Here is a 15,011-nt window from a genome sequence, read left to right as displayed (position 1 = left end):
CATTGTAGAAAATAGGGAACCAGAAAGGGTGGAGGGGTGGAAAGGAAGGGGCGCCAAAAATCCATCTCACATGGGTAAAAAATTCAAATCTTGAGCCACCCCTCAATCTAAATGTAAAGTTAATACCAAAATGACCATTACATTTCTGGTTGGTTAAATAACTGAGAATTGTCTCTTCTTTTCCAGAACTTGTGATTAGGTCAATGTTCAACGAAACAGTTTCTCCAGCTAATTACCAGAAGACGTTGAGTAAAATGGACAGTGAGGGGTAAGTATTCAGAGAGATTGTTATATGTGTGTGTATATAATGGTATGTGTGTGTTTTTTGTGTGTGTCTATGGACGTCGCCAGAAAAAAGCTAATGGGTGGAGAAGGAATATTTACTTGGGAGTGGGGCATTACATTTAGTGCACAGCTGAAGAAGAACACACGCAGAAATAACATTGATACTGGTTGACTGGAGGGTGATCGTCCCTCCTGTCCCTCTTGGTGTCGTCTCTCTCTTTTCTTTCACTTCCGCCATCTCCATGTATGTGTTTTGAAACATTTGTCAAAGCTTAAGAACATTTTATGCACAAATAAGGTAATCGGGACTGATCCTACTGTTTCAGGTGGCCTCCACATAGGTCGAATGTGGGACACCTTGATTTGTTGGTGTTGCAATACGTTTTATTCCGCTTGTGCATTTCTCACCCTCTCTGTGTTCTTACATTCACTAGATTCTCACACCTCTCTCCCTATTCTCTTGTTTCATTGATTTCCTTGTTGCTCTCTGCTTCTCTCCCTTCATTTCTCTCTCTCTCTCTCTCTCTCTCTCTCTCTCTCACTCTCTCTTTTTTTGTGAATGTTTTCTCTTGCCTGCGCCGGACCCTGTGGCCTCCGTGGCGGAGTGGTACTCCGCGACGAGGCGAGGTAGAGAGCAGACGTGTCTAGCGAGCGCTCCCCGAACATTCGTCAAGTAGAGTATAATCAACACGCGGAATTAGTTTCTACAGACAGGTGAATATTATACTAACAGCAGAGCGAGCAGCTCTATATTAGTAACATTCAGTGAACGTATGTGATTTCTCAGAATGCCGGTCAAAAGGTTAAACACTTTGCAATTTTCCTTCGCCAGAGTGCAACAAAGACCGACCACGCTCGCCATTCATGAATGGATGAGAGATGTAGTGAAATTGCGCGTAGCGGACGTTTTGAGTATCGAAGTAAACTTCGTAAAACACCAAGTGTTTGTGAAAGTAAGCACTGAACAATTTTGCACGGAAATAATAGAACGTAGTACTGGAACGTTCGTTTTCTCAGACGAAACGGGAGAATATCATATACCAGTACACCGAGCGGACAAACCTGTCACAATCGTTCGTATTCATCTAGTGCCCATGGAATTACCAGGCAGTGCCATAACAACTGAAATGTCAAAATACGGAATAGTACAAACAGTACGAGATGAAGTTTATTCCATCTCCCTCCCCTATCCAGTCAGAACGGGCAGGAAGTTTGTGCGCATCATCCTACAAAATCCGGTGCCATCTTACATTATGTTAAATGAAGAGCGATATTGGACCACGTATGAAGGGCAACCCAAACTCTGTTTTCGCTGTAACGCGCAGGACCACTTACATCATGAGTGCCAGTATAGGGCGGCAAGGACGACACGTACTGCTGGATACGCTGCAGCGGTGGTTAATACACTCCCAAGTTCTTCTCACCCTCATACGGAATCAAATGCTCAAGAACAAAACACCCGAACCATTTTACCAGTACCGGCATACCGACAGGCTACAACAGAGGTCCACAAGGAACAACACGAGCAGATGGTAGTCACTGAAGACAACGAGTCCAAGGCAAGTACTACGACTCCCAAACCCCCACTGTTAAATCAGCAAGAAGACAATGCAAGTGATGGGAATAAGGAAAGTGTGCACGACAGTGCAAGTGAAAGTGTAAGTGGGAACGAATCTATAGTTCCAATTACTCCATTCCAATTCCCAAATCAAGACCCCCAAATCCCTACAAGTTCGATGTTCGCAGAAGCAGAATTTCCAGAACCTACCGCCAAAAAACCCCGCTCACGATCCGCCAGGGATGCGAGGAAATACGTCCGAAGAAACAAAAAAAAAGAATGACGTGGTAAGTACAGCAGTAGAAGTAAAGCATAAGCCCAAAAGAGAAAACCCTATTTCACCGAACCCTTTTTTAGGAAAAGAGGAAAAAAAGTTTAGAACTAATAGCGGCAGGGACACATAAACCAAGTGATACAGAAATGAGTACAGTTCTTGTTCCAGGTAGTGACGAAGAGATATGAGGGCGCCTGCCCAGCGTCAAAAGTGGAACAATTGCAAAGCACAAAGTACGAAAAAGTATTAATGCATAGTCTAAATAAGATACTTACATTCCTAATGTACATATTTACATTAGCAACGATAAACCTTAACAAATTACAAAGCCAGAATAAACTAACGGCGTTAAACGATTTTTTGTCACAGTCGGATATTGATATAGCTTTCCTAAAAGAAGTAGGCATTGACAATTTTTCATCTTTGGCAAGGTACAAGGTTCATAATAATTTTACTGCCACATATCAAGGCACAGCAATAGCGGTGCATCAAAGAATTGATTTACACAATGTTACCTTCCACCCATCAGGAAGATTAATAAGTGCGGAATTAGGTCCCTTGTTTTTATGCAATGTATACGCGCCTTCAGGAAGTCATAATAAGCAAGAACGCGAACATTTCTTTTCAACAATCTTAAGTCCAGAATTAACATCGCATACACTAAATGCGTTAGTGGCTGGAGAATTCAATTCCTTCCCAGACAGGCAAGATCAACAACCAGGCTATAATTTTTCCCGGGCACTATATGAACTTACAAAGGGCTTAAAGTTACAAGAGGCATGGAGTTGTAACCATAGAGATCAACCAGGCTTTACACATTTTACAACTCAAAGTTCTTCACGAATCGACCGATTTTATATAGGGAAGGGTTATAAAGAAAATGTACAAAGTATAAGTGTGTTTCCCGTTTGTTTCAGTGATCATAGTGCCTTAATATTAAAAATAAAATTGGAACAAAACAAATCAAGTATGGGAAAAGGATACTGGATGCTAAATTGTTCAGTATTGGCGGACAAAAATTATGAACTGCTAATAAAAGACACTTGGCTAGAGCTAGTTAAGCGAAGATCACCCAGTAAGTCCCTAACAGACTGGTGGGAATTCATTGTAAAACCAAAATTTCGTTATATTAGTAAAATGTATATTATAGAAAAAAGTAGAGATTTTAACAACATGTATAATTTCTATTATGCCGTGTTACATGATTTACAAAGTCTAGCATTACAAGGTAATGTAAATATGCCTTACATTAACGCGATGAAATCAAAATTACTCTCTCCACACTGAAAAAAGAGAAACATTGTAAAAATTAAAAGCAAAAAGTTACCATTGGATAATGATGAAGAGGCAAATTTATATCATATTTTACAAGAGCATAGACAAGTTAAAAGTCACCTAATAACAGAGATAACAGATGACACAGGAGAGATTACAACTAATCCCAGAGTAATTCAGAATACATTCTTACAATATTAATTAAATTTCATGGGCCAAGCTCATAATCCCGAAGACTCCGATTGGGACTTTACGAATCAAGTAACAGAAAGATTAACCGAAGAAGAGCGAAAGGAAATTAGTAAACCCTTTACGAACACCGAAGTAAGAAATGCAGTTTTCAAAGCGGCCAGAAATAAATCAACGGCAGAGGATGGCCTGCCCACAGACTTTTATCAGAATTTTTGGAATCTAATAGTGGATGTTTTCACGCAATGGGTCAATGACGTATTACAGAGTGGGAAATTAGGGTCCTCAAGTAGAACAGGAATAGTGGTTTTCGTTCCAAAAAACCGAAACCTAAAGTGGTTACTGACTACCGCCCGATCACAATTCTAAGTAGCGATATCAAGATTATCAGCAGATGCATAAACATCCGATTAATGCCTTACATGCATGAACTAGTAGGAGACACACAATATGCATGTAACCCCCAAAGAACAATTCACCATTTATTACAAACTATACGTGATGTAATTATTACAACACAAAACCAGCAAGTCAACAAAGGAATTTTATCAGTGGATTTCTCACAGGCTTATGATAGAGTTAATCATAAATATATGTACAGTGTTTTACGGGCTTTTGGTTTCGGAGATACCTTTATAAAATGGATACAAATTTTGTACGGAAACACTAAGTTAAAACTAAAACTTAATGGGTGTCCTCGAAAATATTTCAAATGAAACAAGATGTTTTACAAGGAAGTCCACTCAGTAGTGCATTATATGTATTAACACTAGTTCCCTTACTTAAAAGATTACAAGAAATAAATGAGGGAATTTCTGTCATGTCAAAAACGATTCAAGTTAGTAGTTTTATGGATGACATTACGTTATTGTTAAATAGCGAAAGGGATTTAGAGAATGCACAAAAGTACTTGAAATATTTCGAAAATGTCTCGGGTACAAAGCTAAATTTAAACAAAACGTTTTTGTTACCTTTGGGAGTCAACAATTTGTTTAGTAATAACACTAGTGTACGTGTAGCACAGAAAGTGAAAATACTAGGTATACAATTTTATACAAATATCCGAGATACCATCGAACATAATAGTCGGATAGTGACCGAAAAAGTTATATATACTTTACGTGCAAATCAACTCAGGTTTCTTTGCTTGAAATCGCGAGTGATATACGTAAATATCTACGCCTTATCGAAGTTTTGGTACCTATCCAAGACATTGACCTTGTCAGCGAAGCAAATAGCTAGGACACAGCAACAGGTTGGTAAATTCCTCTGGCACGATTCGGTGTTCCGCGTGGTCATGAGCGAGCTCTATTTCCCGGAAAAGAGGGGAGATATGAACTTAAAGAGTGTGGCGATACAATCAAGAGCTTTATTTATTCAAAGCGGTCTTTCAGCGATATATTCTCCAATTGACTCCACTACGCAACAAATAATAATTACAGTGTTAAACGATGTACCATTAACAGCACCAATGGACATACAAAGCATTCCCAGAGAATTAAAATTTTATACCGAGATCGCTACTCATACATTTTATAGAACTGTGCAACATACTTATAACAGCCCTTCGGTCAGACAGATTTACAGAGAGCAAGTTAACGCAAATATAATAACAGTTCGAATCGAAAGAGAAAATCCCAAATATAATTGGAAACAAATATGAAACAATGTAACGGCGACACATATAACGAACAAGGCATTATCTATATGGTACAAAGTGATTCAACAAGTAATTGTAACGGCAGATAGATGTCATAAGTATGGGTTCAGTAATTCCCCAAATTGTTATAATTAGCATGTTCCAGATTCGATTATCCATAAGTTAACAGAATGTAAGAAAGCATCCACAGCTTGGTCTAAATTAAGAACAAGGCTCAGCAGAATTTGTCGCACTTCACCTAACCAAGTATCAGCAAAAGACATTATCTTACCAGAGTTTCATTTGTTCCCAAGTACAAAGCAAAAATCAGTTCAGTGGCTAATAGCACAATACCTATTGTTTTTATTTCCTGCGGGAAAAAATTACAATTATTTGGACTTCGGACTAACTCCAATACAAGAATATGAACAAATGTCTTTAGATTATAGGAAATCACATTATGCCAACTTTTTAAATGTAATAATTGAATAACATACTGTACGAGTTGTAAAGATTAAAAAAAAAAAGTGGTTAACAGAGCGCGCTACAACGCCAAGGGTCCCGGGTTCGAATCCCGCACAGGATTGGTTATTTGTGAATGTCCATTCATCAATTTCATCATTTCATCACTCATCCTCATCTTCGGAAATGAGCCAAGAGGCACAAAACGCGAAGTAAAATAAACTAAATCAATCTCTTTCCTGCCCATGTCTCTGTTCTTCTGTTTGTCAATTCATTTTCTTTTATTCTATGTTTTCATTCCTCTTTTCATCTTCTTATCTCTCCCCTTCTATTTCTACTTTATTCATCCCTGCGTATGTCTCTGTGACTCTTCTCCAGCAAAATAGTGTATTATCCTCTTCTCTTGTTGGAGGACACTCTGCAGCTGTTATCCAGTAGTATCTCTGAAATAGTATTTTTAGATTCAGATGTCACTACACAATGTGATCATTGTTTACTACATTATTGTTATAGTTTAGAAGAGTCTGGAGTGATTTCTTAGTTTCAATCTTCAAGAAAGAGACGATCGTCTCTTGCAATGATGCTTGACAATCAATCTCTCCTTTCTTTATCTGCTTCCCTTTCTAACGTTCCTTCTCTTTCTTTTATCGCTCTCTTTCAATCTGTCCCTTTTTCTGATTTTCCCCTCTTTTCTTCTACCTCTTTTCTCCCGCTCTGTGTTTCTCTCTCTGTCTTTATTTTTATTTTCTTTCTCTCTTTCATGTCTCTCTGTCCTTTCATGTCTCTGTCCTTTCATGTATCTCTCTCCTTTTATCTTTCTCTTTTGTCTGTCTCTTTTTCTCCTTCTCTATCATCATTTCTCTCTTCCCTTTTATCCATCTTCCTTCTATCTGTCTCCCACTCTCCCCGAATTTATTTATTTTTCTTCTCTCCCTCTTCCTATATTATCTCTGCATTTTCCCCTTCTCTCTCTTTCATTCTCTCTCTCTCTCTCTCTCTCTCTCTCTCTCTCTCTTCTTTCTCTCTGTAAATATGTGTAAGCTGCTGCTATTCATCTACTTATATCTCTTTCTCTCATCTACTCTTTCTCTCTCATCATCTCTGTATTCATCTCGTACTTCAGTTTGTCTGAATTACATTTTTCTCTCTGCATGCCTCTGTCGCTTGAGGGTTAGAATCAGGAGACCATTTGCGAAGCATACTATCCTTTTAGGGATATGTGTTATGTGACTTAGTATGTGCAAGGGATAATCCATTTCATCCAATCATTGTCTACCCTCACATGTTTGCTAAAGCGACTTAAAACAAAGCAAGGGCGAATTCCCTCTAACACACTTTGTTACTCTGTAGATCTTGTTCGTGTCTGCTTACTGCCTTATCTTACTTTCTCTCTCTCTCTCTCTCTCTCTCTCTCTGTCTCTCTTTCTACAGTTTCCGTTCCGACACATACACGCACGCACACAAAAAGTGAGAGAAGAGATAGTGAGATGAATTTTCAGAGATCGCTAGTACATTTCATGTCAGAAGTAATAATCATAATTCATTCTCCTCAGTAAATCTTCATACGACAACGACAACAACAACGACAAGAAATATTTCTGGCAAACTTTTGATGAGCTGTGCCACGAGGATGGATCATTGCCTCCCAGCATATCTCTACCTGATGTTGCAGCCACATGGACCAATTACAGCAGAGTTCCTGTTGTTACCATTAACAGAAACTACGAGAACAACACAGCAACTCTAAGTCAGGTAATATAAAATATTTATAAAATAAAAAAAACAATGGGTATAAATATTATACATCAAGGCTGAGCCCATGCAGATGTATCGGAAAGTATCGGATGGATTTAATTTACCGTTAGTGGCCGATACTTTGGCGGTGTTTTGATGGTTCAAAACTGCGCGCGACACTTTCGCGGAGTCTAATTATTCTTAAAGTTAAGTAAAATTCGAAGTTTCATTTGATTTTGTACCATTCATATCAGGGTGAATTTCATTGGTTGACAAAGAGAAAAAAGGTTAAAAATCATTTCTAAAATCACTCCTCACAAACTTCATGTCTCTTGCACATTCATTGCTATGATTACCTACTGATATTGTTATTTTTACAAAGCGGATCAAAGGAACAATTAAACCGGGTATGTATTTGGTTGATGTGTTAAGGTAAATCACCAGTTTCACGTCAAGCAACTATGGCACAAGACAAATCAATAACATTGGATTGGATATCTCTCACGAGTACAAATCTTGTCAATGGAAAATTGATCGAAATTTATAAGGTTTTTTAAAAAAGACTCAATCCAAGACCTTGCTTGAAGATACTTTGTGGAGGCATATGTTTTTATCATTGTGTAAAAGAACCTGCATTTTGTGATTAGATAAAAGATATTTTCATATCCTGAAGTATTTCTTTACTACTTTAAAGGAAAACTCTGGTAAATTGATGCTTATTATTGAATACTCATTCACTAATATTAATAAAAAAATTGGACATCAATTTAGAAGCATCGGTATCGGTGAGAATCGTAAGAGTATTGGTAACAATTCGAAGGGGTATCGGCTCAGCCCTAACATAGTTTATAATGTACGTGACACACATTGTCTTCTAAATGTAAACCGATATGCTTTTTAGTACTCTCTTCTCCTGTCCAAAACGTGTTAGGCTGTTTCCTTAGAGTATAACAGAAATTAACTTGGTAAGAACTAATGTTCTTGCTAATTCGGAACACTAGATATATTTCAGGTGATCATTAAGAAACGGGTGTGGGAGAGAATTACTTAATTACTTTATTAGTTATCTATTTGAAACGGTGATGTTTTCTTTAGAAAAATGTTACAAAACGTTTATGGGAATACTGACAAATTAATTAATTCATTTATTGTTTTCTGCCCAAGGGCAAGTCTCTCCTTCCAACCTCCATGCTGTTCGATCTTGAGCCTTTCGCTGTGTAGCATCGTAGGAGTCACTTATTTAGACGTCGTCAATCATTTGGTATCCTCTTATTTCCTTGATTTTCTTTCAACTGACCATCCCTTCAATGGCATTCCTTACTATACAATTTCTTCTCATTCAGTGACCCAACAAATTTCTCTTTCTCTTCGTTATTATCTCCAGCATGGATCTCATTTCCGCAACTATTTCTAGCACTGCTTCATTTCTTACATTTTCTGTCCATTTCACCCTTTCTATTCGTGCTCCTAGCCACATTTCTAGAGCTTCCATTAGCTCTTTGTCACTTGTTAACAGTGTTAATGTTTCAGCACCATATCGAGCTGCACTCCGTACCATGCACTTCATTAGTCCTTTCCTCGGATCTTTGTTCATAAATCCACAGAAAATATTTTTCCTTCCTATTAAAGTCTTCCTTCGCTTCTATTTCTTGACTGCATTTCATATCACCATTTATGACGCATCCAAGATATTTAAAGGTGTCTACATGTTCAATTCTCTCACCTCTGATGCTCATTTTTTGCCTTTCTAGGTTCTTTTCCGATCATTATAATTTTCGTCCTCTTCACATTTATTCTCATGCCCATCCCAAACTGTTCACAGTGGGTATTCATTTCTGCAAGCATGTCATCTGCAAATCATATACAATATATTGTCCTTCCTCCTACTGCTACCTCTCCCTTGCAATGGAAACAGTTATAACTATATCTTCTAAATAGTTGTTGAACAATGTAGGGGAAAGACAGCATCTTTATCGTACCCCTCTTACAATTTGACTTCCTTGGCTCATTTCTTCTCCTATTCTCACTTTTACACGTTCTTTTATATATAATTTGCAGATAAGCCTCCTTTTCTTCCAACCTACACTAATAATTTTAATGATCCCTGAAAACTTGGTCCAACTCACTCTATCAATGGTTCTCTCTAAATCGACAAAGAGTACAGATATTTATTTACCTTTTTCCAGATATCTTTTTGCAATTGTTCGCCGTATTCCTATGGGGTCTCTCGTATCTCTTCCCTTTCTAAAATCAAAATGTTCTTCCTCTATCTCTCTGTTTATTTTAGAGTGTAAGCATCTGTATAAAGTTCTCAAGAGAACTCTTGCTGATTGTGATATTAAACTGACTGTTCTATATTCAGCACATTTCTTGGCGTTACGTCTCTTCTTTATAGTTACTTAGATTGTTTCCATGAATTCCTTTCATCATACATTTCATTTCATAAGTGTAGAATTCCATTCTATCGTTTATCTAGATTACTTTATGAGTTCTACAGGAATTTGGTCACTTCTTGTCCTCCTTTTTCTATTCATCATGTATCTGGTCCGCTCTCTTTCCCGTACAGATCCTTTACATACTCTTCCTATGTTCTCCCTATTTCTCGTTTGTCCTTAATTTCGTTTCCATTCTTATCTTCTATCATCAACATAGCTTCCCACTATTTTTGTAAAGCAAAGGGATTGAATTTCACGGTATATCAGGTCATATCATCCCCTCTTTCCTAATTCTTTAATTTCTTCTCATTTTAGTTTCATCCATTTCTCCTTTGCCTTATTTGCTTCCTTTCTTACCTGGTTATTGAGTTTTCCTTCCTTCCATTTTCTCGAGAATACTTTCCGTTATGCATGTTTTTTTTTTTTTTGCATTTCTTTCTTTCCCTGCACCCTATGGTGTTTTCGACGGCTTTGATACAGCAAACCTTTTTTCTTCCCAGATCGTGTCACTGATTTTAAACATGCTTTTTCACTTCAAATACACTTTCTTTAAATTCTATTTCAAACCTATTCCTTTGTTTTTCTTCCTTTAGTATTTCGATATTAGTTTTCTTTATTTTCTGTCCTCTTTTTATCTTCTTCATAAAGAAGCATATCTCTCCCTCTAGTAGTACATGGTCTGAATTTATGTCGGTTCTTGATAAAGTTTTTGAAGTTTTGAGGCTGTTTCTAAATATCTAGGGTGTAGTCTATCTGATGTCTTCTGCTGTCCTTTGGACATGTCCGTGTGTATCTACTTCTCGTATGCTGTTGGAAGAGAGAGTTTCCAACAATGAGTGAGTTACTCTTGCAGACGTTGGCCAGCAATTCACCTCTCTCGATTCTATCCCTTAATGCACATCTTCCTACTCCGATTCCTAACTGGCCTTCTCTACTACTGCAGTTCCAATCTGCCATTACGATAATGTATTCTCTCTTCCTTTATTTTTCCATTATGTCTTCTATCTTGTCGTAGGTTTCTTCTACTTTCTCGTCTGGCAAACCGCTATGTGGCATGTAGACTTGTATAAGCACTAGGTTTTTCTTTCCCTTCAGTCGTACCATAATTATCCCTTCATGCAGCGGCAAAGCTTCATAAGAGGACCCGAGGCCTGGCCTACCCTAACCTACTTGGCTATTACATATTATCTTATTACTTATAATTTCATTAAACGACGCCTTAACACAATAAAACTGAAATTCTAGGCCTTACGATCATTTCCACAAAATTCCATTCCTGCCAGAGGCTTTATTGTCGCATGTGGAGCCACTTCTCCTAGGGCCTCAGCTGGTCCCATAACATTCTATGTGTTTCATGCGGGAAATCATAATTTCAGAGATGCATTCGCCCGAAATGGTCACAGTGAGTCCGGCCTCACGCAATGATGCTAACCCTAGTGTAATTGTGCTAAATGTAGTACAATTTGAACTTCGTTGGCATCTAGCACCCTGTGTTTGGGATAATAGTAAAATATAGCATCATCTGTAAACATGCGCTCCTGGGAGACATCTAAGTTGAATTCAGAGGAATATATTTTGGAAAAAATAAATTTAAAAAAATCTTATTTGATCATTTGATCTGATTATTTTCAGATCTTATTTGTTTCAAACAAAAGGTAGCATGCCGATCCAGCCACATCTGGTCCACTGTCTTCTTTTCATCTACTCTTTATCTTGCTTTACTTAGCTCACGAGGAACATTTTATTGAAGGAAATCGCTAGAAAGTTGGGGTCACAGATAAAAAAGCCGCCGCCTTTTGTAGTCGTCGAATTTTCTCAAACTTTGTCAAGCGATTGAACCAATTATATTGGTTAAACCATTCTAATTAATTTAATGGGGGGAAATTACCAATATCGTTTAACTAAACAACAAATTTTCACATCACAACTGCCCCCAAAATAGATACGCAAAATGAACTTCAGACCTAAGTCATCCGAGCACAATTTTGTTGCATTTAGCAAATTTAAGAGTTTAATCAGCACACTTTTTATGATTGGGAGGTTGGCAATGCCGGAGACACGGTACAAAACTGGGCTTCACATCTGTTTCTTGTCCAGCGCGGGGTGTCCAAGGATTGGATAGGGAAGGTGAGGGAAGAAAGGTAAAGACAACTTGTTCAGAGGGCCAAAAATGTTTCCATCACAGTGTTCTGCGTTTTCGTTAGTTTCTCGATTTACTCCTGTTGCTTTGTTCTCTTATTGTTGTATTTAATCTTGTTTTTCTTCTTTTCGTTCATTTATTTTTTTATAGTTCTTTCATTGATTTCCTTTATTTTACTTCCCTTTTTGTGCCACTTTCGGCTAATTTGCGAAGATGGGGAGGAGTGTTGATATGATGAAATTGACGATTGGACACTCACAAATATCCATGCCCAGGCCGAGATTCTAACCCAAGACCCCTGGCGTCGTAGCGCGATGTGCTAACCACTCCAACACGGGGGTCGGGTTTCATTGTTGTGAGCGTGAAGTGAGCAAGGGGAATTATAAGTTTTATTACTCTGGAATGCTACAAAAACAAGCATAGAAGCCTATTACAGGGCATAGGAAGAAAGAAGGGGCATTGAGGACTGCCACTCGAATGACATCTAAAGCATCAATTCACAATAAAATGAAGAAATACGATTTACGAGTTAGCACACATCAAGAGTTAAGAATATGTTGTTACCTTTTCAAAAATAACTTTAAGGTTATATTTTTTTATATTTTAAAAAAGTCTCACCCATAACAACACGAACTCACAGCATGTGCCTACCCTTCCAGTGACACCACGCTTCGCCACTGCTCTCATCCACATAACATACTGATATTACTAAATCTCTTACACGTGATTCAAGTACTATGCCAACGTCATGAATTCCTGGTGAGTCTCCTCCCGAATGAAACATTGACATATTGTGGAATGCAAATATTAACTAACCCTCTGGTATCTCCAAACTTCGGAAGTTGGTTACCGCAGCAACATATCTCTCTCTTCCTAACATCGACCTCTGTGGCAGAGTGGTTAACACAGCGCGATACAACGCAGGGCTCTCGGATTCGAATGCCAGGTTGAACATAGGTATTTTTTGTGAGTGTATCTTTTTTCATTAAATTCATCATGTCATCAATCATTCTCATCCTGGCAATTAGCGAGAAGTGGTAGAAGAACGAAGTATTATAAACCAAATCAAGCAATATCTCGCTCTTTCTTCAATGTACAACATTTTATGTTTTATGTGTGACTATTATATTGTTTAGAGTGTACACGTAAGAATATAAATGAAATTTCTTGAAATGTTATCATCTGACGTCTATTACAGAAAGTCTACATAGAAATGAAAGGCGAAGAAACAAATGAGGACCTGATGTGGACTATTCCCATACCCTACACAACGGAAGACGAGCTTCAGTTCGTTGATAGGAGAGCTAAGATCTTCCTACAAGAGAAGGAAGGAGTGCTGACCGGCCTTCCAGATAGAAACAAATTTATCCTTGCCAATCCAGAGTATGTAGGTGAGTTCTGTACCATGTATCAATTAGCTTGCATGTGTGACAAGTATCTTGTATTTGAGGAGGTTTCTTCCCTACATTTTCAGCATGTCAATAAAACCCTTATGCTTTAAAGTGGGATTTTGCTATGAAACAAATTGTCCTTTCAGAGCAGTAAATGAATCAAGTTATCATTTTTAATACTACGTACCAAATCCAACAATGGCTCTAGAGGAAAACATTAACAATTCACAGGCCTGCATGGGTTTGGATGTCTCACAGACGACTGTTGCTCCTGAATTATTTCAGCATGCTGATTCCAAAAATGAAATCCATTTTTACACATCACGTGTAGTTTTTTCAGAAAATAGCAATATATTAGCTGCCTTAATTTCACAATAAAACGTGTAGTTCTATGATTTCCTCAATTGATGGCTCTGTTTAGGTAATGGGAAAATATTGGCTTTCTACAATACAAATCCTCCAATTTCAAAATGTAAATGCACATAGAATAGTAGGCATTTAATCCACCTTCCCTCTTCACAAGACACATTCATATGAAAATTGTAAACTTTGATTACGTAAATTCCATTTTCGAAATCCCCCATAAAAATTTCGTTCACAAAATGTCCAAAACTAAATGTTATAATAAAGGGTGTTGATTGAACTTAATGACGTAGAGAAAAATCGTGATCTAGGGAAAAATCCTCACGTGATGGGAAGAAATGTATGTCATGTGCACTATCAGAATTCAAAATACTTCCAGAATCACCTATTGGTTTGTAAACATCCGAAATTTCTTTTGTTTAAATTTATTTTATTGCGTTCTGTAATATACGTAATGGAATGGCGAATATGAAAATTTTGATTGTGAAATTGTAAACATTCCTGACGTGATGGGGGAAAATTAATATCGTGTGCATGATCATCAAGCAAAATACATCCAGAATCACTTATTGGTTTGTAAGCAACCTAAATTTTGCTTGCTTAAATTGATTTTCTTGCGTTTTGTAATAGGTGTAATGGAATGGCGAATATGATAACTTTGATTGTGAACTTGTGAAAAATTCGGACGTGATGGGAAAAATGGACGTCATTTTCATGATCAGCACTAAAAATACTTTCGGATTCACTTATTGATTTGAAAACAATCTAAATTTCCTTTGCGTAAATTAATTTGATGCATATGATGCGTTAGGTAAGGAATGCAATGTAATGGCGAATATGATAATTTTGATTGTAAAATTGAGAAAAATCCTGACGTGATGGGAAAACATGGATGTCATTTCCGTGATCAGCATTCAAAATACTTCCAGAATCACCTATTGATTTCAAATCATCTGATCTTTTTCTTTTTTTAAAAAAAATAAGCAATGTGGTGTGTGGATTATACAGGGTGTTTCGTAAGTTCATTTACAACGCTTGGGAGGTGATTGTACGAGTGAAAATAAGGTGGAAAATTCATGTAACGAAATTCCGGAAACGGCTTTGTTGCCGAGTTATTGACGTTTGAAAACGTGGGAAAATGATTTTCCGAAGTGAATAATGGCAAAACGGGTGGAGAGAACTCGTCGGTGTTGGCCGTTCCACTAAGAAATTAGGTACGCTCTTGTCAAAAAATCACGCGGCAATGTTGTGCAATGTCGGCGCAAG

General features: G+C 37.6%; 1 protein-coding gene across 1 annotated transcript in view; it reads left to right on the top strand.

Annotated features, from left to right (window-relative positions):
• LOC145986690 (aminopeptidase N-like) overlaps positions 1 to 15,011 on the top strand; it is a 120,197-nt gene that overhangs the window by 41,006 nt on the left and 64,180 nt on the right. The window contains exons 3-5 of the mRNA XM_083121003.1: positions 187 to 268; positions 7,236 to 7,434; positions 13,190 to 13,382. Coding sequence (XP_082977129.1) covers positions 187 to 268; positions 7,236 to 7,434; positions 13,190 to 13,382 — 474 coding nt within the window. The remainder of the gene's footprint in view (positions 1 to 186; positions 269 to 7,235; positions 7,435 to 13,189; positions 13,383 to 15,011) is intronic.

This window comes from Lepisma saccharinum, chromosome 4 (genome assembly GCF_977018435.1).
Source record: "Lepisma saccharinum chromosome 4, izLepSacc3.1, whole genome shotgun sequence".
Lineage (NCBI taxonomy): Eukaryota > Metazoa > Arthropoda > Insecta > Zygentoma > Lepismatidae > Lepisma > Lepisma saccharinum.
The sequence above is the reverse complement of the archived record's forward strand: the minus strand, read 5'-3'. Positions and strand labels throughout refer to the sequence as shown.